Source organism: Staurois parvus, unplaced genomic scaffold, assembly GCF_062004578.1.
Source record: "Staurois parvus isolate SC_StPar_1 unplaced genomic scaffold, SC_StPar_1.0 ptg000704l, whole genome shotgun sequence".
Classification (NCBI taxonomy): domain Eukaryota; kingdom Metazoa; phylum Chordata; class Amphibia; order Anura; family Ranidae; genus Staurois; species Staurois parvus.
Genome location: NW_028318500.1, coordinates 6,901,761 through 6,923,477, shown reverse-complemented (window position 1 = coordinate 6,923,477; position 21,717 = coordinate 6,901,761). Strand labels below are relative to the sequence as shown.

The window sequence follows — 21,717 nt, the reverse complement described above, 5'->3', positions numbered from 1 at the left end:
AGGTCCTACCCTCTGCACTCTGGGAGTTTAACCGCCTCCCTCCCACCATATGAGGAAATGATGGGCGGGCGGCGGTTCTCTTGTTCTGGGAGGACATCATATGACGTCATCCCACTCTAACTGCGCATGCACATCCCGGCGATCGGTGGTGCACTGTGTCCCTGGGACACAGTGGATCACTGATCACTGTAAAGAGCCAATGACATTGGCTCTGTCATGTGATCAGCTGTGTTCAATCAACGAAATGCTGGTTATGGGCAGTCCTCTCTCCTCTCTCTGATAGCGCGTAAGGAGAGGAGAGCCAGTAAGCGGCATTCCTCAGAGGGGATATGTACACTGATGATCAGTGCCCTGATGATCAGTGTAGCCCCATGAATGCCACCTGTGAGTGCCCATCAATGCAACCTGTTAGTGCCCATCAATGCTGTGATGGACGCAGCGTCAGACCCCCAGCCCTTCTCACCAACTTGTGACCGAAGGACTAGCCAATCAAAAACTGCACTGTCACGTGCGTAACAATACCACGCTCAGCTGCACCCTGCACAAAGATTTTCCAGCTAATGGACCACAATCTATGTGCCGCAGCCTGAGAGCGATTGTTACTGGGTCAGGTTAATTATGCAATTAACCCTTCACACTGCCGCCACCACCACCTTTTTTTACAGAGAAGGAGGAAACTCGCCAATCTTAGCAGTAACACTATGATGTTTGAATAATCGTCTGTATACACACTGTCACCGCAGGCAGATGTATCCAGAGGTTTCAAAACACACAGTACAGCTCTTCAGAGACAGGGATTCTTAGTTTGCATTAAAGAGCTTTAGAAACAGTTCAACACTTTTCAGATAATAGGATTTATTACTAAAAAGGTCAAAATGGTGCAATAAAAATAGTTACAGAAAAAGATGTAGCCAATATATATATATAAATACAGAGAGCAATACCACAACAGAGAGATAACAGAAAGAAGTTTAGAGAGGTAGAATACTTGCTGTCAGCCTTGGTTTAAGCAGATCAACGTCCTGAACAAAAGGGTCCCGTCCTCCCAAGTTGATTCCTGATGTTAAAAAGGGAGAATTCTTCAACTTATCTCTCCCAGGCCTGACAGTCTATTTTCTAGTCCACCAGCAGGGTGTCTCCTTAAAGCAGAGAACCAATCGCCTCATTTGGGGAGGGTGTTTACATGGGGAACTCTGCTATGACCAAATCCCTCACACGTTTATACCCTGGTCAATAATCTTCCATAGGTACATGGAGCATCCTATCCACTGGTAGGATAATATACAGAATCATCTGCTGAACGGCTAGATAGCAGATATGACATATCTACCTGTGATGGTTAAAAAGATATCGCTTTCTGCTCTCGGGTAGATGTAATCTAGGGGTGTAAGATATCAGGCGACTCGCATTAAACTGAGCTATCCGAATATATGCTTTGTTCAATTGTATGTATTCCCTATTTTAAGTTATGAAAAGTGGTTTTTAAATAGGATGTATGTTTTACGGCTATTCTGGATTGTGTTTCATGTCCAGTGAAGGACTGGTTTATAGCTTTACGTTCATCTCAGATCGAGAAGCTAACAGACACCCGGGCACCAGCTGATTGGGATTACAACCATGAAGTGTATCCAGCTGTGCCTGATGCCCTTGTGAACCCAGCACACACACACACCACATTCCTGAGGGAGGGGGATTGGAGGGAGAGAGAATGATACAAGATGGGGAATCTTGAGCAAGATGGATGACCGTGTCCATATCTGTGTGCACAATTGCTACCCATTAGTGCACATCAGTGCCCATCAGAGCTGCCTTTCAGTGCCAACTATTAGTGCCAGTCAGTGATGCCTATCAGTGCCAGTCAGTGCCTCCTATCAGTGCCCATCAGTGCCACATAACAGTTCCAATCAGTGCTGCCTAACAGTTCCAATCAGTGCCACCTATCAGTGCTAGTCAGTGCCGCCTATCAGTACCACCTATCAGTGCCCATCAGTGATGCTTGTCAATGCCACCAATCAGTGCCCCCTATCTGTGCCCTTCAGTGAGCCTATCAGTGCCCATCACTGCAGCCCTATTAGCGCACATCATTGAAGGAGAAAAATTACTTATTTACTAAATTTTATAACAAACTAGGAAAAAAAATTTTTTTTCAATATTTTCAGTCTTTTTTAGTTTGTTTAGCAAAAAATAAAAAAACCTGGTGGTGATTGTATACTACCAAAAGAAAGCTCTATCTGTCTCAAAAAATGATAAAACTTTTGTGTTGCATGACCGCGCAATTGTCATTCAAAGTGTGACAGCGTTGAAAGCTGAAAATTTGCCTGGGAAGGAAGGGGGTAAAAGTGCCCTGTAGGCAACGGGTTAAATTGCTCCAACAGCATTCTTTTACTTCAGAAATCCCCTTACTCATCTAGAGGAACGCCCACACCAGGGATATCAAATGTCATGTAAGGAATGCCAAGATTTACAACCTCCCCTTCCCATGCTCCAGTACTTCCACCTTCAGTGGTCTAAATGACTATTATGTTTTTTCCCAAGTAAGGAAAAGGCAAAGTACCCCTATTCTAGAGCCCCCTTAACACTAGAAATGCCAAATATCATGGGGTATGCCAAATTTCAAGTCATCCCCTTCCCAGGCACCAGGATCTACTCTCTGACCTCCTAGAGTCTAAATGAATCCCACGTCCTCACCCCACCAACTTCAGGGATTCTAAAACTGCCTTCACCCACCACAAAAACCCTCCCACCCCAGGGATGCCACATCATAGAGGGGACATCAAAGATCCAGGACCTCCTTGCAGCCCTCCAGGGGTATAAATTACTTTGCTGCCCCCCCCTCCTCATCTTTCAGGGGAAGAACTCTTACCCATCTTGGGTACCCACAACACAAGAGATGCCAAATATCGTTGAAGGGAAGCTAGATTTCACAGCCTTCCCTTTCCACAGTGCAGCAATTCCCTGATACCTTTCAAATAGTTCTGGGACTTTTGGTCGGGTGGGCTACATGGAAAAATTTGGATCTCCAGATAGGCTTATGGGAGTTAGTGGAGCATGAGAAAGCAAAGCTGTAGAATCGGACATTCCCTTCATGAAATATGTCTTTTGCAGGCCCATATCAAAGTTTACTGTCTTCAGCATTGATCTGAGCTGGTGTCCATAGCTGTCCCTGTTACAAGCTGACCCTCTGCAGAAGTAGTTTGCTGTTTTTTAGCTAGGGCCCATGCTTGATTTCTGTACATTTTCATCTGCTATGAGGATTTAGTCTTCCCTGGAAACTTCTGCCAAGGCTTAGTGTACCCATGTGTTTAAGTAATCCTGCAATCCCTCTGCTGGTTCATATTTAGAAGTGCAGCTGTGTATGTCATGTCTGGTAAAGCTATTTAAATTTGCAAAGTGGAATTGCGAATTGCCTGCAGAAAGATTTTCTGTTCTTAGGCTCTTGATCCCATTGCCTGTTTTTCAGTCTTGATACCTGTTAACAAACTCTTCCTGTTCTGTGACAATTCCTGTTTGCTGCCTGTTTTGAGTCTTCTGTAATTTAGACCCTTGAAGGTCTGATGGGAGGTCCTAGATCATGGTAAGCAGAGGCTGTGATATGTGGCATCCTGTTTATGATATTTGGCATCCCTAGGAATAGGGGGTCCCTCAGGCTCCCCTGAATTGGAGAGCAGATGCCAGAGTAATATAGACCCTAGTGGGACATGTGGGGTCCTGGAGCATGGTGATTGAAAACTGAGAACTATATCAGAGCCACTCCAGGACATCTTTAACCCTCTGGAAGGACTCCATTGAATATCATGTGACCAGTCGTGTGAATAATAAATCTCCCTGCATCTGTTTGGATCCAGGCACTAGACTGATATTTTGGGAGGTGGCAGTTTTCATGTAGAAAAGACATCTACAACCAGAAATGATAATCTTATTGTGCACTTTTTTGCCTTTTTGAGTTGTAGTAATGCACATGTTTTACCATGGGTTAAAGAAATGTACAATAATGTGAGTATCACAGTGCAATGGCATTTATTTTCAATGGCACCCCAAGGCATCACAATAAACCTACTTTACAGTGTACTATGTGTACAAATGGACACAAGCAAACAATAATTTGTTGGCCTCCTACTACTAGTATGCCTCCATTTTGTAGCAAAGCATCACCAAGAGCATGAACAGGCCTATTGTGAACAACAACTGCGAACTGCCCACAGCTCAAAGTCAACCTGGTAAAACTTAGATATTGTGTGAACAAAAGACCAGGTGGCAGCTTTACAAATCTGGGTAACAGTTCACAAATGGTATCACAAAACAACAAAAGTACAGTCTTGAATATAGTTCATGCGATATAATGTGACTGTGGTGACACAATGAGCAACAATTACAGTCATGGCCGAAATTGTTGGCACCCTTGATATTTCTCCAGGAAATCATGTATTTCTCACGAAACGTATTGCATTAACACATGTTTTGCTATACACATGTTTATTCCCTTTGTGTGTATTGGGACAAAACAAAAAAAGGGAGGAAAGAAAGCAAATTCGACATAATGTCACACAAACCTCCAAAAATGGGCTGGACAAAAGTATTGGCACCCTTTCACAACTGCGGATAAATAAGAATGTTACAAGCATGTGATGCTCCTGTAAACTCACCTGGGGCAAGTAACAGGTGTGGGCAATATAGAAATCACACCTGAAAGCAGATAAAAAGGAGAGACGTTCACTTAACCTTTGCATTGTGTGTCTGTCTGTGCCACACTAAGCATGGACAACAGAAAGAGGAGACGAGAACTGTCTGAGGACCTGAGAACCAAAATTGTGGCAAAATATCAACAATCTCAAGGTTACAAGTCCATCTCCAGAGAACTAGATTTGCCTTTGTCCACAGTGCGCAACATTATCAAGAAGTTTGCAACCCATGGCACTGTAGCTAATCTCCCTGGTCGTGGACGGATGAGGAAAATTGATGAAAGATTGCAACGCAGAATAGTCCGGATGGTGGATAAGCAGCCCCAAACATGTTCCAAAGACATTCAAGCTGTCCTGCAGGCTCAGGGAGCATCAGTGTCAGCGCGAACTATCCGTCGACATTTAAATGAAATGAAACGCTATGGCAGGAGACCCAGGAGGACCCCACTGCTGACACAGAGACATAAAAAAGCAAGACTACAGTTTGCCAAAATGTACTTGAGTAAGCCAAAAGCCTTCTGGGAAAACGTCTTGTGGACAGATGAGACCAAGATAGAGCTTTTCGGTAAAGCACATCATTCTACTGTTTACCGAAAACGGAATGAGGCCTACAAAGAACAAAACACAGTACCTACGGTAAAATATGGTGGAGGTTCAATGATGTTTTGGGGTTGTTTTGCTGCCTCTGGCACTGGGTGCCTTGACTGTGTGCAAGGCATCATGAAATCTGAGGATTACCAAAGGATTTTGGGTCGCACTGTAGGGCCCAGTGTCAGAAAGCTGGGTTTGCGTCCAAGATCCTGGGTCTTCCAGCAGGACAATGACCCCAAACATACGTCAAAAAGCACTCAGAAATGGATGGCAAAGAAGCGCTGGAGAGTTCTGAAGTGGCCAGCAATGAGCCCAGATCTAAATCCCATTGAACACCTGTGGAGAGATCTTAAAATTGCTGTTGGGAAAAGGTGTCCTTCCAATAAGAGAGACCTGGAGCTGTTTGCAAAGGAAGAGTGGTCCAAAATTCCGGGTGAGAGGTGTCAGAAGCTTATTGATGGTTATAGGAAGCGACTGATTTCAGTTATGTTTTCCAAAGGGTGTGCAACCAAATATTAAGTTAAGGGTGCCAATACTTTTGTCCAGCCCATTTTTGGGGTTTTGTGTGACATTATGTCATATTTGCTTTTCTGCCTCTGTTTTATATTTGTTCCAATACATACAAAGGGAATAAACATGTGTATAGCAAAACATGTGTTAATGCAATACCTTTTTTGTGTGAAATACTTGATTTTCAGGAAAAATATCAAGGGTGCCAACAATTTCGGCCATGACTGTAGCTTTCGTGACTGCTGTGGCTGGAAGCAATGAGCATACTATGCACTAACCAGATAGCACAGATTAATGTGCGTTGGAGTATATAAGACCTACTCCTAGGTACTCAGGGGGTGGGAACTCTGCATGCGGATGAGGTCATCAGGTGGGGGTGCCTCACCAGCTGTCATCTATCCAGGGCAGGTTTCCACTCTCCATCAATGTGTGAACATCTTAGATTAGCTGCGTCCAGCAGTGCAATTTCCAGCCATCAGGGGGATCATACATTCAGATGAGAATCCAGATAGGTACCTTCAGGGGAAGGACTCTCGGTGCCAAAAAAATGAGCCCAGAGAGAAAGAACTCCAATAGTGTAGTATGTTTAATGATAAAAAAAAGGCGTAACATCAAGATACAGGTAAAAAAAAACCAGCACTTACATCTGAGGTAGACAGTAGGTCATGCAGTTAGTATTCCACGAGAAAGGGTACCTCCCTAACGCGTTTCGTGTAACACATTTAAAAAAAAAATTTTTTTGAAAACATATCGCATGAACTATTTTCAAGACTGTACTTTTGTTGTTTTGTGATACCATTTGTGTACTATAAATACGCTATAGCGTCACATTTGTACTATTATTTTTGGCATATCTTGGAGGATTTAAGGTTGTTTCCGCTTCTATGCTGGCAGCTCCCCCCTGTTTTTCCTGCTATCACCCAGCGCTCATATTTCATTGTTTATACTATTCTGGGTAACAATGTCCTGATGCCAAAAAGCCAAAGAGGCACTCACAGATTTAGTAGAGTAAGCCTTAACAAAAACAAGGGGAACCCAATCCTTGAGATCTGTGTGGTCTGCCTGAGCCACCTATAAAATCTTAAATAGAAAGCCAGGGCACCCTCCCAATGTCCATCCAGGGTGGAAACAAGGGAATTAGTATTTTCTGAAAGAAGCATTTGTTTCAGAGATAGACTCCTACAACATCAACCACATCAAGACAATGGAAGGCAATTTCCTTTTGATGAACCAGAGGAGAATGGAAGGACAGAAAAACAATGTCCCCGTTTAGGTGAAAGGCAAAAACTACCTTAGGCATAAAGGTTGTTCAGATACTCACAGAAGGTATAGCTACAAAAAGAAATTGGGGGTACAAGTAGACTACAGAAATGTCTCTAGTGGATTCAAATGGCTGTTTCTGAAGTGAGGACAGAACCAGATTTAGGTCTTATGCAGATGAAGGAACAGGTGGGGGAGCCACAAGGAACTCCTATACAAAAAGTCTTAAAGTAATAGAGGCCAATGATCTCTGAAACACAGTGGTAAAGTCCAGGGAGTGGAGAAATGAAAGAGCCATTTCTTGACAAGCAGTAAGAGAGAGGATGTCAACACCAGGGGCGGACTGACCATTGGGCCCGGGGTCAGTAGGGGGCCCCATGAGATGCCCTTGGTACCTTTTTCATAGGCTTTTTTGAGTTTGGGCAAGGACACAGGGGCCCCATGATCCCCTATTGCCCGGGGGCCCTATGAGTTATCAGTCTGCCCCTGGTCAACACCTACATCTTCGGCCTCTCCCACTGGGGAAGATGGGTGCTGTTACTGCCAGTAGCATCCTTGATATTGTTATCAAGCTGGTCAGAAGAGATGTTGTCCCTCAAAAGCCATGCAGATCAAACACCTTCTTGCAAGAAAGCGCCCTATGCATATGCACTGACAGGATGCATATATGATAGATAAAACAGAAGGCTTCTAGTAAACCTTTCACCTCTGAAAATATAACACTACAGCCATCTGCGTCACACAGATCAACCGCAGCAGTGGTTAGATCCTTTTAAAGGTATTTTGACCAGGCAGGTTTAGTTGGACGAAGTAAAATTACAACCAAAATCAGGAGTATGGGGGGACCAGCCAGTGAAAATGGCTTCCAAATGCTTATTGGTTTGTTCCTTAAAAGCAGGAGCATTCTCCACTGGTACGGTAGTTGCCCTGCCGGATCCACAGTGGGAATAGACTATTTAAAAAAAAAAAAACATCTTTAGAAAACGAATTCAAAGCCAATAAACATGTAGAGGGAGACATAGCATATGAGGGTGCTTCCAATAGCCACAGAAAAGTTGGAAAAGTAGATACAAAGACAATGTCTATGAGGCATTAGGAGTTTTAGCTGATCCAAGGCTTGAAACAGCAATAGTAGAAACAACAGGCTGATCCTCTAGTATCAAATGGTAAAACACTGCCTCAATGAAAGCCAAAACAGTCTCCTTTAGTTTGCCAGGGCCTGTAGCTGATGGCTCAGAAACCACTAAAGCCATGACACAGAATCGCCTGGAGATAGCATGGGAATGAGCTTGTGTCCTCTGCAATTAAGAGACAGCAAACTGGTAATCTTGGTAATAAAGTCCTACAAGACCGTGGTAAAATCCTTCAATAAAAGGGCAGAGGGCCACACCCAACAGAACCCAAGGACTCTAAGGAGGGATGGGACTCAAGAAGCAGAGTGCAGCAGACTCCAGGCTGAAGATGTTGATACCATCAGTAGGCACACTGCAAGCAACCCTTGACCTATGAGTGAATAGTAAATAGGGGTCACAGAAACGGGCGATTTTCGTGTGACCATCAAATTTGAGTGATCAGACTTGCAGAGCTACTGAAGGGTCCAGTTGTACAGTGAACATTTCCATCTATGGCCTGCCTCTTCCAGTGATGAGAGACACAAATGACTTTGGAGGAGTACCCCTGAAGGAAGGAATGGAAAGATATGGATTCCATAAGATAGCCTATGCTTGAGAATAACTCCCAGATGGTAATAGTACCTAGTATCACTATTGGCTGGATTTAGAGGGTAATAGTACCTAGTATCACAATTCACAATTGGTTGGATCACAGAGTATATATGTGATTGAAGTGTCCACGGAGTTTGTCACGTTTTGGGTTTATTTATTTAAATAATAAATATATATTTATATAATTTTTGCACAGAAAGTTATATTTTTTTTTCTTTTTTTGCACCATTTTAAGAGTGGTTTTGCGTTTGCACAGAGTGGAGTGTTGTTATATATATATTTAAAATATAATGCACTATGGATTTTTCTTTTTACTTTTTTGAGGTTTTCATGGAATATTTAGGATCATTTTCCTTCCAACTGGATTGAAGTGGAAAATTTGGGACCTTGGCATTGGACACATTTTGGATTTATTTGAATTTTGGGACATATTTGGGATTGAATTTGATTTGGTCACAATTTTTTATTTAATTGTATTAATTTTGATTGCATCAATTAATTTTATTTGTGGAATTTTATTTTATTTTTTGGGGATTTATGTGGTTTATCACAAAAAGGATATGTTATATTGTATACTTTCTAGGGAGAAAGTGTGACTTTTTGGTAGGAGTGGAGGAGAAGGAGGTTATTTGTTTATTGAGTAAATAGGGGTCGCCTTGTACAGTGGGACTGCCCCTTCACTATCTAGCATCAGAAATTCTGCAATTGCAGTGAAGATAGACAACATACAGGCTCAGGGTAAGAGGTAAGGCCTTCAGTAGTCACAAAACTTGGACAACTGGTAGCAGGTGAGGGTCCATGACAAAAGGATCAGATAGCAAAAGTCACCGTAGATGGGCAGGAAGAACAGATTTAAAACTGAAGTTCCATGTGACTCTTGCAAACCGGTTGAAACACCAGTAAGATGCTTCCACAAGATGCTGTAGGGTGGGATCAGTTTCATAGCATTAACCCCTTGTTCTGAGGGTAGGGAGTCTTCAGAGTCAGGAGAAGTGCAGTGGCAATGCCAGTATCTCTGGACATGGGAAGTACTCCACAGCTAATTCTGGAAAGTGTCCCATTCAAAACCTAGTACTTGCAGTTCTTTTCTAGCCTAACCCTGCAATGTCCAGTCTAGCAGGGTCCAGGTGCATTGCAATCCAAAGTTGGTTTAGAGTGACAGTTTCAGATCTTTGCAAATTGAGAAGAGGCCTCCAGCAATGGTATAGAGAATTGTCTCGATAGAAGAAGAAAAAAAGTGCTTGTAAAAACCATTTATCATTTTCCTTCCACTTCACAATTATATGCCACTTTGTGTTGGTCTATCACATAAAACCCTAATAAAATAGATTTACTTTTTTGGCTGTAACATGAAAAATTTCAAGGGGTATGAATACTTTTTCAAGGCACTGTAAAGCCTCTTACCAGAAGCCAATACCTCTAAACAGAAGATCTGACAGCGCTTAGGAAGAAATCCCACTTAAGGATGGATGGATGGATGGTTCAGCACTCAAACTCTGGTGGCAGTCAGTCAACTAGTGCAATCAGTATGGACCTTTCTCCAGATACCGCCGTCATGCACCAAGCATAACTCCAGAAAAAATCATTCAACAAAGCCACACGTAAAAAAGGCGTTTATTAATATTTTATTACTGCACCATGAGCGATCTCTTTACATGTGGCTCTGTTGAATGAGCTGGAAGTGGACGTAAAAACTGAGAGGGCTGCAGCAAGGGAAGTGTGGCTACATGCTTCGGAGCATAACTGCTCCTTTTTCAAGCCTGGCTGTGACCCTCCTAGGTGTGTTGTCACATGCGGTCCTGTGCAGTCCATGCATTTCAGGGTGGCTCCAGGATTTCCAGTTCTGTTCCTGGTGTCCTACACAGCTCCTGCCAGCAGCATCTGCTTCCTTGCTCCTGAAGACACACTGAGGCTCAACAGTAAACCACACTGGGTGGATTACATGCTCTAATCCTTATGCAGCTTGTGAGTTGCCACTTGTGATTTTTAACCCCTTTATGCTGGTGCCTCCCAGCCCTTTAAGGGGTTTCTGATGCTGGGAGGCAGGGTTCATGATCATGTGACCGCCGTGATTGGCTGTCACATGATCGGAAAGTTTTAGATCGCATGTAGCGATCATGAGATTATCGTTAGGCACCGGTAACTGTGCCAGGACTGCACACTGCCCGTGCTCTCGGCACAGTTTTTTTACATTTTGGTACCCTCCGTGCCAGGGAGTTAACCACTTGCCCTCCTGAGGATTTACTCCCCTTCTTGACCAGGCCATTTTTTGTGTTAGAGCACTGCATTACTTTAACTGACAATTGCGCAGTCATGAAACTCTGCACCCAAATGAAATAAAAAAATTTTTTCCCACGAATTGAGCTTTCTTTCGGTGGTATTTGATCGCCTGTGCGTTTTTTGTTTTTCTTTACATTATAGGAAAAACATGTCCAGTAAAAAAAAGTTTTAAAAATCAAATTTCGTCATAAATTTAGGCCAAAATGTATTCTGCTACATGTCTTTGCTAAAAAAAAATCCCAATACGTGTAAATTAATTGGTTTATGTGAAAGTTATAATGTTTTCAAAGGGCAGTATATATACTGGAATTTTTTTTTTTTAGTAGTAATGGTGGTGATTGGCAACTTATAGCAGGACTGCGGCAGGTATTCTGACACTGGGGGAAACTGACTTGGTGTCACTGACATCCCCAGCAAAATCAATACAGTGATCAGTGCTAAAAAAAAAACAAACAGTGACACTATACTAATGGCACTGGGCAGGAAGGGGTTACCATGAGGGGCGATCAAAGGGTTAACTGTGTGCTGGGAGTGTTTTACCAGGGTCAATGTGTTGGTGCTTCACTGTAAGCACACTGCTCTGGATGGCTGTGCTGTGCACAGCCATCCAGAGCAGTGTGCCCAAGCCGACAGGGAGTAGGACTGTTAGTAAACAAAGCAGCCCTCCTCCCCGTTTAAGATCCTCGGTAATCACCAGGTGCCGGCGGGTAATCACCAGCCGGGACCCGGTGATTGACAGCCGCGGCCGTGAATGGCTGTGCGGGTAGGGCGCACGCACGCCACACGTGCGCCCCCTACCCGGAATATATAAAGTTGTGTTCAAAATAATAGCAGTGTGTGAAAAAAGTGAATAAAGCTCAAAATCCTTCTAATATTTTTTATTTCCATACACACAAATGCATTGGGAACACTACACATTCTATTCCAAATCAAAACATGAAGAAAAATATATCAAATTTGTGTTATTCCTCTAAAAAAATTGAAGAAAAGTGAATATTAGACTGTTCAAAAAATAGCAGTGTTTGTATTCTTTACAAACTCAAACATTCACTATATAAACTGAAAAATGTTTGAAGATTTTGCTTTCCTTTGAATCACTTAATGAATATTTAGTTGTATAAGCACTGTTTCTGAGAACTGCTGTACATCTGTGTTGCATGGAGTCAACCAACTTCTGGCACCTGTGAACAGGTATTCCAGCCCAGGATGATTGGACTACATTCCACAGTTCTTCTCTATTTCTTGGTTTTGCCTCAGAAACTGCATTTTTGATGTCACCCCACAAGTTTTCTATTGGATTAAGATCCTGGGATTGGGCTGGCCACTCCATAACGTCAATCTTGTTGGTCTGGAACCAAGATGTTGCACGTTTACTGGTGTGTTTGGGGTCGTTGTCTTGTTGGAACACCCATTTCAAGGGCATTTCCTCTTCAGCATAAGGCAGCATGACCTCTTCAAGTGTTCTGATGTATTCAAACTGATCCATGATCCCCTGGTATGCGATAAATAGGCCCAACACCGTAGTATGAGAATCATCCCCATATCATGATGCTTGCGCAACCATGCTTCACTGTCTTCACAGTGTACTGTGGCTTGAATTCAGTGTTTGGGGGTTGTCTGACAAACTGTCTCCGGCCACTAGACCCAAAAAAAACAATCTTACTTTCATCAGTCCACAAAATGTTGCACCATTTCTCTTTAGGCCAGTGAATGTGCTCTATGGCAAATTGTAAACTCTTCAGCACGTCTTTTTTTCAACAGTGGGACTTTGCGGGGGCTTCTTGCAGATAGCTTGGCTTCACATAGGCGTCTTCTAATTGTAACAGTACTCACAGGTAACTTTACACCTTCTTTGATCTTCCTGGAGCTGATTGTTGGCTGAGTCCTTGCCATTTTGGCTATTCTTCTATCCATTCAAATGGTAGTTTTTCGCTTTCTTCCACGTCTTTCAAGTTTTGGTTGCCATTTTAAAGCATTTGCGATCATTTTAGCTGAGCAGCCTATCATTTTCTGCACTTCTTTATATGTTTTCCCCTCTCCAATCAACTTTTAAATCAAGGTACACTGTTCTTCTGAACAATGTCTGGAACAACTCATTTTCCTCAGAATTTCAGAGAGAAATGCACTGTAACCAGCATGTACAACATTTTCTGCCTTCCTTCCTTCCTTAAATAAGGGCAATAATTTCCACCTGTTTTCCAAAGAATGAATGACCTCACTAATAGACCTCCACACTGCTATTATTTTGAACATGCCCTTTTCAATTAGTGATTCAATTACACAGAATCAGCAGCATGCATGTCATGACTGTTGGGTCTGTTGGATTTCTATTACTCTACTACACCTGCTAGTAAATTATTTGCCATGTAGAAATATCATTTCTACCAAAAACAGTGATTGATCAGGTTAGTGGTGTGTGTGTGCGCGTGTGCGTGCGTGCGTGCGTGCGTGCGTGCTGTATATCTGCTATAGGGAGGTCGGGAAGCGGATAATAAAGTCTTTTCCTATATATTAGTCTGATGTAATCTCTGCAATAAATACAGGAAACAGCAGTCTCACTGATGAGCTGCCATGGATATTTTTGGACCTATTGACTTTTTAGTATAATCCTTTACCCCCAGAGCACATTCACATGTATGATTTTGTTGAAGCTTAGCTGTAACCTTACAATATAAAATGAAATAAACGAGCGCTGGGTAAATGGATGCACATAAAAGCTGCTTGCATAAAAGGTAAACCTCTAGAACCTGTTCATAAATATATAGACAAAAAACTATGCAGCGCTAAAAGCAACAATAAAATGCAATGAATAATGTAAATCATAGCCATATATAGTGCACAGTATAGAATAAACCAAATGTGAAAAAAGCACTCAATGACGTTAAGATCATAGGTGTCCACTATCTTGTATATAGATACGTCTAAGGTGCATAAAGTGATAATGGTGACAAAGTCAATCTCTCTGAAATCAAAACATCATGGTGAAGAAATCAGTGACTCCTGTGGTGGTGGGAGATAAGTGTTGATTGCACTAGCCAGATAGTGCAAATTGTTGCACATTGGAGTATATATGGGACCTACTCCTGGTCATCTGTATCTGGAACACTGTACCATCAGGGTCATCAGATCAGCAGCATCCAGGTAAGCCACATCAGAGGGGGATAGCTCATCTCCGGGTATTCAATCATCAGCCACCAGGGGGATCACACACGTTCACACATGATCGATCAGCAGGAGTACCTTAGAAAGGGGGGGGGGGGCTCGCAGGACAAACCCAACCCATAAGAAGAAGTCTCCAATAGTGTAGTATTTATTGATCAAGTAATAGTCAGAAACAGATAAATGAACTTACATCAAAAAAAAATCCAAAATGGCTTTTTTTTTATGTAAGTTCATTCATCTGTTTCTGACTATTACTTAATCAATAAATACTACACTATTGGAGACTTCTTCTTATGGGTTGGGTTTGTCCTGCGAGCCCCCCCCAACCCCTCTTCTAAGGCACTCCTGCTCATCAAGCATGTGTGAACGTGTGTGATTACCCCTGCTCTAGTGGCTTATGATTGACTACCCGGAGATGAGCTGTCCCCCTCTGATGTGGCTTACCTGGATGCTGCTGATCTGATGACCCTGATGGTACAGTGTTCCAGATCCAGATGACCAGGAGTAGGTCCCAAATATACTCCAATGCGCAACAATTTGCGCTATCTGGTTAGTGCAATCAACACTTATCTCCCACCACCACAGGAGTCATTGATTTCTTCACCATGATGTTTTGATTTCAGAGAGATTGACTTTGTCACCATTATCACTATATGCACCTTGGACATATCTATACACAAGACAGTGGACACCTATGATCTTAACATCATTGAGTGCTTTTTTCATATTTGGTTTATTCTATACTGTGCACTATATATGGCTATGATTTACATTATTCATTGCATTTTATTGTTGCTTTTAGCGCTGCATAGTTTTTTGTCTATATATTAGCTGTAACCTTACCTGCGCCATTCTCGATAATTCTCTGTATTACAAATGTGCACAGGCATATCTAGGGCTGAACAGAAGGCAGTTAAATGTTATGGCCTTCTGGTCACTGCTCACATGGAATATTCATGTTCACTGCCAATCTTATTCTAGTTGGGTAGAATGAACTACGTGCATTCAAGTAGCATTCAATTCCTGCAGAATACGCTCACAAAAACTTTATGTACAAAGTATAAACAGAAATAACCCCCTTTGGGACTTTAATGCAGCTGACAAACCAGTACACTTATAATCATAAAAAAGATTTTTTACTCATATACTTTATTGTACAGAATTGTTATTAAAGAATACATTGCACTTTAAAAACACACTGGCTCTGATAGCTACTCCAGGGATTTATTCCCTTTGTAAGATTACAACAATACAACATTCCCAAAAAAAACGCTGGCTTACTTTGTTGGAGGTGGTTTCTCATTAGACACTGGACAGATTGGTGGAAGTGTGGAGAGAGATTTTGTTGAACAATCACTTAGGGGTTTGGACTTCTTTTCCCTTCTTCTTAGGTGGTGATGAGGCAACTGGGTATAGCCTCTGGCCCACTGGAATTCTTGGTATCTTTTCTACAGAACAAGGAATATTCTAGCTCATTGTGTCCATCAGTTCTGCCGCATATACAAAGGATATGGAGGGTGATCTGACTTTCTCTCTCTGACACCAATATTACGAGATGGGTATATGATCACTCTTGTCCTCCTGATTGTTTACACCATCGAATGTTGGACCACGCAATCCCATCTTGAACACCAGTATTTTTTAAGATTGCTCTGATAAACATTGACAGCTTAACTATTTTGTAAGTATGAAAATGGAGATTGTATAATTGTTTTTTATGTCCTTGGGTTTTTTTGGGAATGTTGTATTGTTGTAAACTTACAAAGAGAATATATCCCTGGAATAGCTATCAGAGCCAGTGTGTTTTTAAATTGCAATGTATTCTTTAATAACCATTCTGTACAATAAAACATATGAGTAAAAAAGGTTTTTATGAATATATGTGTGATGGTATGTCAGCTGCATTCAAGTCTGAAAGGGGGTTATTTCTGTTTGCATTTATGTTGGGACGTGCAGCTAGATACTCAATCTCTCTTTTTGTTATGTACAAACTGTAAATTCACTTCACTGTGTTTTTCTCTACTAACCAATATGACTTCCACCTTGCAGGGAGGATTCATGGCATGTAGCCAAGCTAGTGAAATCTTACTTGCAACAGCACAATATTCCACAGCGGGAGGTGGTAGACACCACAGGACTCAACCAGTCTCATCTCTCCCAGCACCTCAACAAGGGGACTCCCATGAAAACGCAGAAAAGGGCAGCACTGTACACGTGGTATGTGGCAAAACAGCGAGAGATAGCAAGGCGTGAGTATACCTTTATCCATGTTTCTGAGACACTGGTACACATGATACAATGTAAAAGTAGTCATGTGGAGTTAGTATGATGACATTCAAGGTCTCACATCCGTTTCTTTTTTAGAGTTCACACATGCAGGGCAATCTTTGATGACCGATGACATTTCCTGTGATGAAGTGCCAAATAAAAAAATGAGAAGGAACCGCTTCAAGTGGGGGCCAGCTTCACAGCACATCCTTTTTCAGGCATATGAAAGACAGAAAAATCCCAGCAAGGAGGAGCGTGAAGCACTTGTAGAGGAATGTAATAGGTAAAAGTTTGAATAAAAAAAAAAAACACAAAAAACACATATATATTCCTAGTTGAAGCAGCCTTCCCCCCACAAAGTTAGTAAACTATATCAAAATTTCCATAGCAGACACCTTAAAGTGCCTGGTCGTTTTTACTTTACAGTCATCCGTTTTTTAAATCAATGCTGGAGCTTCTAAAAGATCCTTTGTTTGTAGTGACTTTCATCAAGTTGGTATTTGCAAAGGTCTAGGCACATTCCTCTGTTATTGCTTAGGCCTATATATCCAAAATGAAGGGCGTACCCAATGTAAAAAATTATAAATATAATTTCATAAATGTAATATATTTATTTAAACTGAAAAGAGTGCTCCTGAAAGTTTAGGAAATGTCCACTTAATACATAGCTCTTCCCCATCCAAAAGGAAAAAGTGCAAATCCCCATCCACATGCCATTACCTGTTGGAATACTTCTCACCCTGTTCTTTTGACTTTTAAAGACAGGAAGGTTAAATGCATTTGAATATGTGTACATCACTATCCTGGGAGTTCGATGTATATTATTGTGACAAACACAGTGCCCGACCCCTGGCCTTCACACCAACTCATGACAAAGGACCAGCCAGTCTCATACAACAACCAGCCAGTCTCATACAACGACCAGCCAGTCTCATACAACGACCAGCCAGTCTCACACAATGCCACTTTCAGCTGCACCTGGCACAAAGATGTTCCAGCTCAGGGGGTCACAATCTAGGTGCCATCAGCCTGAGAGTGATTGTCACTGGGTTGAGTTAAACAAGTAACTCTTTAAGCTTTTCACTGAGTAGGTGGAAACTCCTAATCTTAACATTAACAACTATGATTTTAGAATAAAGGTCTGCGACATGCACTGTCACCACAGACAGGTATTTTCAGAGATTTGTAATACAATAGCACTCTTCAAGAGACAGGGATTCTTTTAGTTTACATTAAAAGCCTTAGGGACAGTTTAAGACTTTTCAAAATAAGGTTTAATAATGAAAAGGTCAAAATGATACAAATAAAATATTTACAGAAAAAAGGTGTTATAAAGAAATAAAGAAACCATAAAGCAACAGAGCATTAAAAGTAGTTGAAAATAAAGAATCCTGGAAAAATGCTGCTTTTAGCAAAGTTCAGTCAAAAAGCAAGGTGTTGTCGACTGTCATAACTTGACAGATGTTCCTTCATTGATGGTAAAACAAGAGCTGTCAGAGGATCCTTACATTTCCTTTTTCTGTCGTATCAAAGGAGTGTTGACAGAGACCATCTGACCAATTACCCAGATTAGGGGGTGGTGGTTGAGAGGTCACCACATTGTATGACTATCGTAGCCCTCCCTTACACACAGTTTTGTACTAATATTAATATCTTCCATTACATACAGGTTACATTCTGGAAACTGGTAGATTATTGTTCAGTATTATATTTCATGTCCAGGGATACCAAACACAGAGTATTGTGGAAGGGTCTGTCACCCAGGAGGCAGAAAACTGCTTTCTCCCCTTTTGGCTGTGCTAACTTAGTCATGTATGACCTTGATTTGTTCAGTAAGATATTCCCCATTCAAATATATACTTAATAATAATGTGTCTTGGTCCTGTTGGATTTTTTGAATTGTGTGTGGATTTTGTTACGTTATGAATTGGGCAGAGGTCTCAGAAAGGTCGCCCACACCGGGCTGCTTTCTGTGTAGACTTTTAGTGGCACACTACATTTTCCTAGTGCTTTAATTGCCCTACACATCATATGTGACAGAATGGATGGATTTTGTCATTGTTTTACGATAGGTCAGAGGGAAGTGTTAATCTGTAGAGTGTTTTATGGTCTGTATAAACAGGAATCCTGCCAGAACTCAATGAGCTGTTTACAGCTTTGACAAAGGCCTGTGTGCTGGTGTCTGCTGTCTCTAGGTTGAGATAACAAGCTCTTATGAAGTGAGCTAAAGGTTAAGGCTCCATTAAGAATTCCATATAATGCAGAAGGAGGGAGGGGATAAGATCACTGTGGTCATGAAAAAGAAATGGCTGAGACCTGACAAGATGGCTGTCGCCTACAGCTTTCATGTGTTTAATACACACAACCATTACAATTATGATGTAATTTCTCACTTCGTAAATCAGTGGTATGCTCCAAATGAGATAAAAATGTTTGCAATAGTGAAAATACCATTAAACTTTTTTAGACAGGATAAACCTCATATATTCATGGCACCACAAAGCCATATCTAACAGCAACCAATATAATGCCTGTCAGTGCCAGGCTCATAAGGCACAATCTCCTCTCCTCATCCCAGCAAACAAATGACAGGCAGTTTGACACATTTCAAATTTAACTTCATCAGGGGCTTATGGGTAGTATACAGCATTAAAGTGATTCTAAAGATAAAACTTCCTTTTGTACCTTAATGCTTTCCCTGTATTAAGGTAAAAAATATTTGCCACTTCCTCCCTCCAAGTACTTACATGAGTCATGTAGCAATCCAGTGCGTTGCCCATCTGCCAGTCTTCCCTCTTCTCTCCCCACTCTCACAAGCTTGGCTGAGAGCAGTGGGAGCCATTGGCTCCTGTTGCTGTCAGACAAATCCTGTGAGCAGAGAGTGGGGGTGGGGGGTGGGGAGAATCTCCGCTGTGTGTGTCAATGGACGCACACAGCCTTACTCAGGATCAAGTCTGCACCTCTGCCCCCCTAGCAGGTGCTTGCTATTGGGGCAGGCCCAGATGGATAAGCCAAGTTTGCCAGCGGAAGACCTCAGAAGAGGATGTTTTGGGCAACTCTGTGCAGTACTATTGCACAGAGCAGTTGAGTATAACAAGCTTATTATTTTAATAAAAAAATTGCCTTTAAAAAGGCTTTAATCTTTTAAAAGCTTTTAGAGGAAATCTGTCAAGAAAGTAATATGATTGCTGCCATTGCTGAAATGTAGGTTGCTTGTCTGTCATGCTGACCCTATTACTATGAGTCAAGTATGCAGATGAAAAAACCTATGATTTTAAAACCTATGATTTTACCAATGGCATATTTCTGAGTCAATGACTTAAAACGTATTGGAGCCAGGGGTTCAGCATAATAACAATGCAACTAGAAATTGCAGGTCAGCAATGCCACGCCACATGTTTTTCTCAATTGCCCGATTCTCATATCTGGGTATTTTATGAAATGTGCCTATGGGCCATTAAATCTATAGGAACATATGGGGAGTAGCACATATAGTAACGGATGTTACATGATTTCATTCTCACTGATGTTGCCAATATACAGCCAATGGGTCAACATAAAGATTGAATTGCTGATCAATTAAGAACCACTGAGTTAAAGTATAACTTGAGCTTTCACCCTCTTAAATGGCAGATTCCACACTGTAAGGTAGGGCAGTGAGATAATAAATGTCTTCAAGAGAATCTGTCATAAAATAAATTGCATGGGTAATTAGGTTTTTCTAGAGCAGCCTTTCTTTATATCATGCTGCATACCAGTTCAGCAGCACTGAAGCTAAACCTGTTCACCAAGTCTCTGACCTGAAACTGACTGCTTCTACCAAAGCATAATAATGAATGTACTTCTCTTTGCGTAAATAATATATCTTACATATAAATTCTCTCTATTCTAGGGCAGAATGCATACAAAGAGGAGTATCACCATCACAAGCACAAGGACTGGGCTCTAACTTAGTGACAGAAGTGAGAGTTTATAATTGGTTTGCTAACAGACGCAAGGAAGAGGCATTCCGGCACAAGTTAGCAATGGACACATACAATGGTCAGCAGAGCTCCACACCTACCCTAACGGCACATGATTTGCCTCCAGCCAAGGCAACAGGTAATTGCAGCCTTTGCTTATCTACAGTATATGTTTGAGGTTTTCCTCTTGTTGTTCAGCTGTAATGTATCTTGGCTGGTTTCAGTAAAAGTAGCTAAAAAACAGCAGCCATGTGTCCAAACTAAGTTTAATAGAAATCTGTAGCTACAGAATTTGTTCGCTCTTTTCTTAATGTCTTTTTTGGGACTGCAACACTTTTGCTGTAGTAGGTAGCTGCACCTGCCTATCAGGTATGTTTTACAATGCCTTGCTTCTCTATGGAAACCTGTACTGTGAGAAATACACCAATCAGCCATAACTTTATGACCATCCACCTTTTACTGCCAAAACAGCCCTGACTCATCGAGGCATGGACTTCATTAGACCTCTGAATGTATGCTGTGGAACCAGGCACCAAGTCATTGCGAGGTGGGGCCTCCATGAATCAAACTTGTTTTTCCAACACATTCACAGATGCTCAGTTGGAGATCCAGACACTTTGGAGGCCAAGTCAACACTAGACATGTGCAGAACGAAAAAAAATAATTTATTCTTGATTCATTATTTAAATAATTTCATTTAAATTCGTTTAATTAATTTTCAGAATTCATTTCAATTATTCAAATTTACCAAGTTTGATCAAATTGAATTAAATTCAACCAAATTTAGAAAATCCAAATCAGCATTCAAATTTATTGTATTTGAAATTCGAAATTCGGAAGATAGTTATATTCTATTTTTTTTGCTATTCTATTCTTTTCTAGTCTGTTCTTTTCTATTCTATTCGTATTTGAATTTATTCTATTCAGAATTTGAATTTCAGAAAACTTTCTTTTTCTATTTTATTCTATTCTAGTCTACTGTTTTTTTCTATTCTATTCTTTTTTATTCTATTCAAAATTAAAATTTTGGAGGACAGTTATATTTTATTCTATTCTTTTCTATTCTAACCTGTTTGAATTTGTTAGTAAGCTCTAATGAGCAGGGTCCTCTGATCACTCGTATTCATTTGTACTGTAATTGTACTGTCTGCCCTTATGTTGTAACATGCTGCGTAAACTGTTGGTACTATATAAATCCTGTATAAAAATAATAATTTTTTCGAATTTATTCTATTCGAAATTTGAATTTCGGAAGATGGTTATATTCTATTGTTTTTGCTA

The 21,717-nt window shown here is 41.2% G+C and overlaps 1 protein-coding gene across 1 annotated transcript in view; it reads left to right on the top strand.

Annotated features, from left to right (window-relative positions):
• Window positions 1-21,717, top strand: part of HNF1A (HNF1 homeobox A) — a 44,680-nt gene that overhangs the window by 14,359 nt on the left and 8,604 nt on the right. Inside the window, exons 2-4 of the mRNA XM_089653281.1 lie at window positions 16,256-16,455; window positions 16,571-16,757; window positions 20,367-20,575. Coding sequence (XP_089509407.1) covers window positions 16,256-16,455; window positions 16,571-16,757; window positions 20,367-20,575 — 596 coding nt within the window. The remainder of the gene's footprint in view (window positions 1-16,255; window positions 16,456-16,570; window positions 16,758-20,366; window positions 20,576-21,717) is intronic.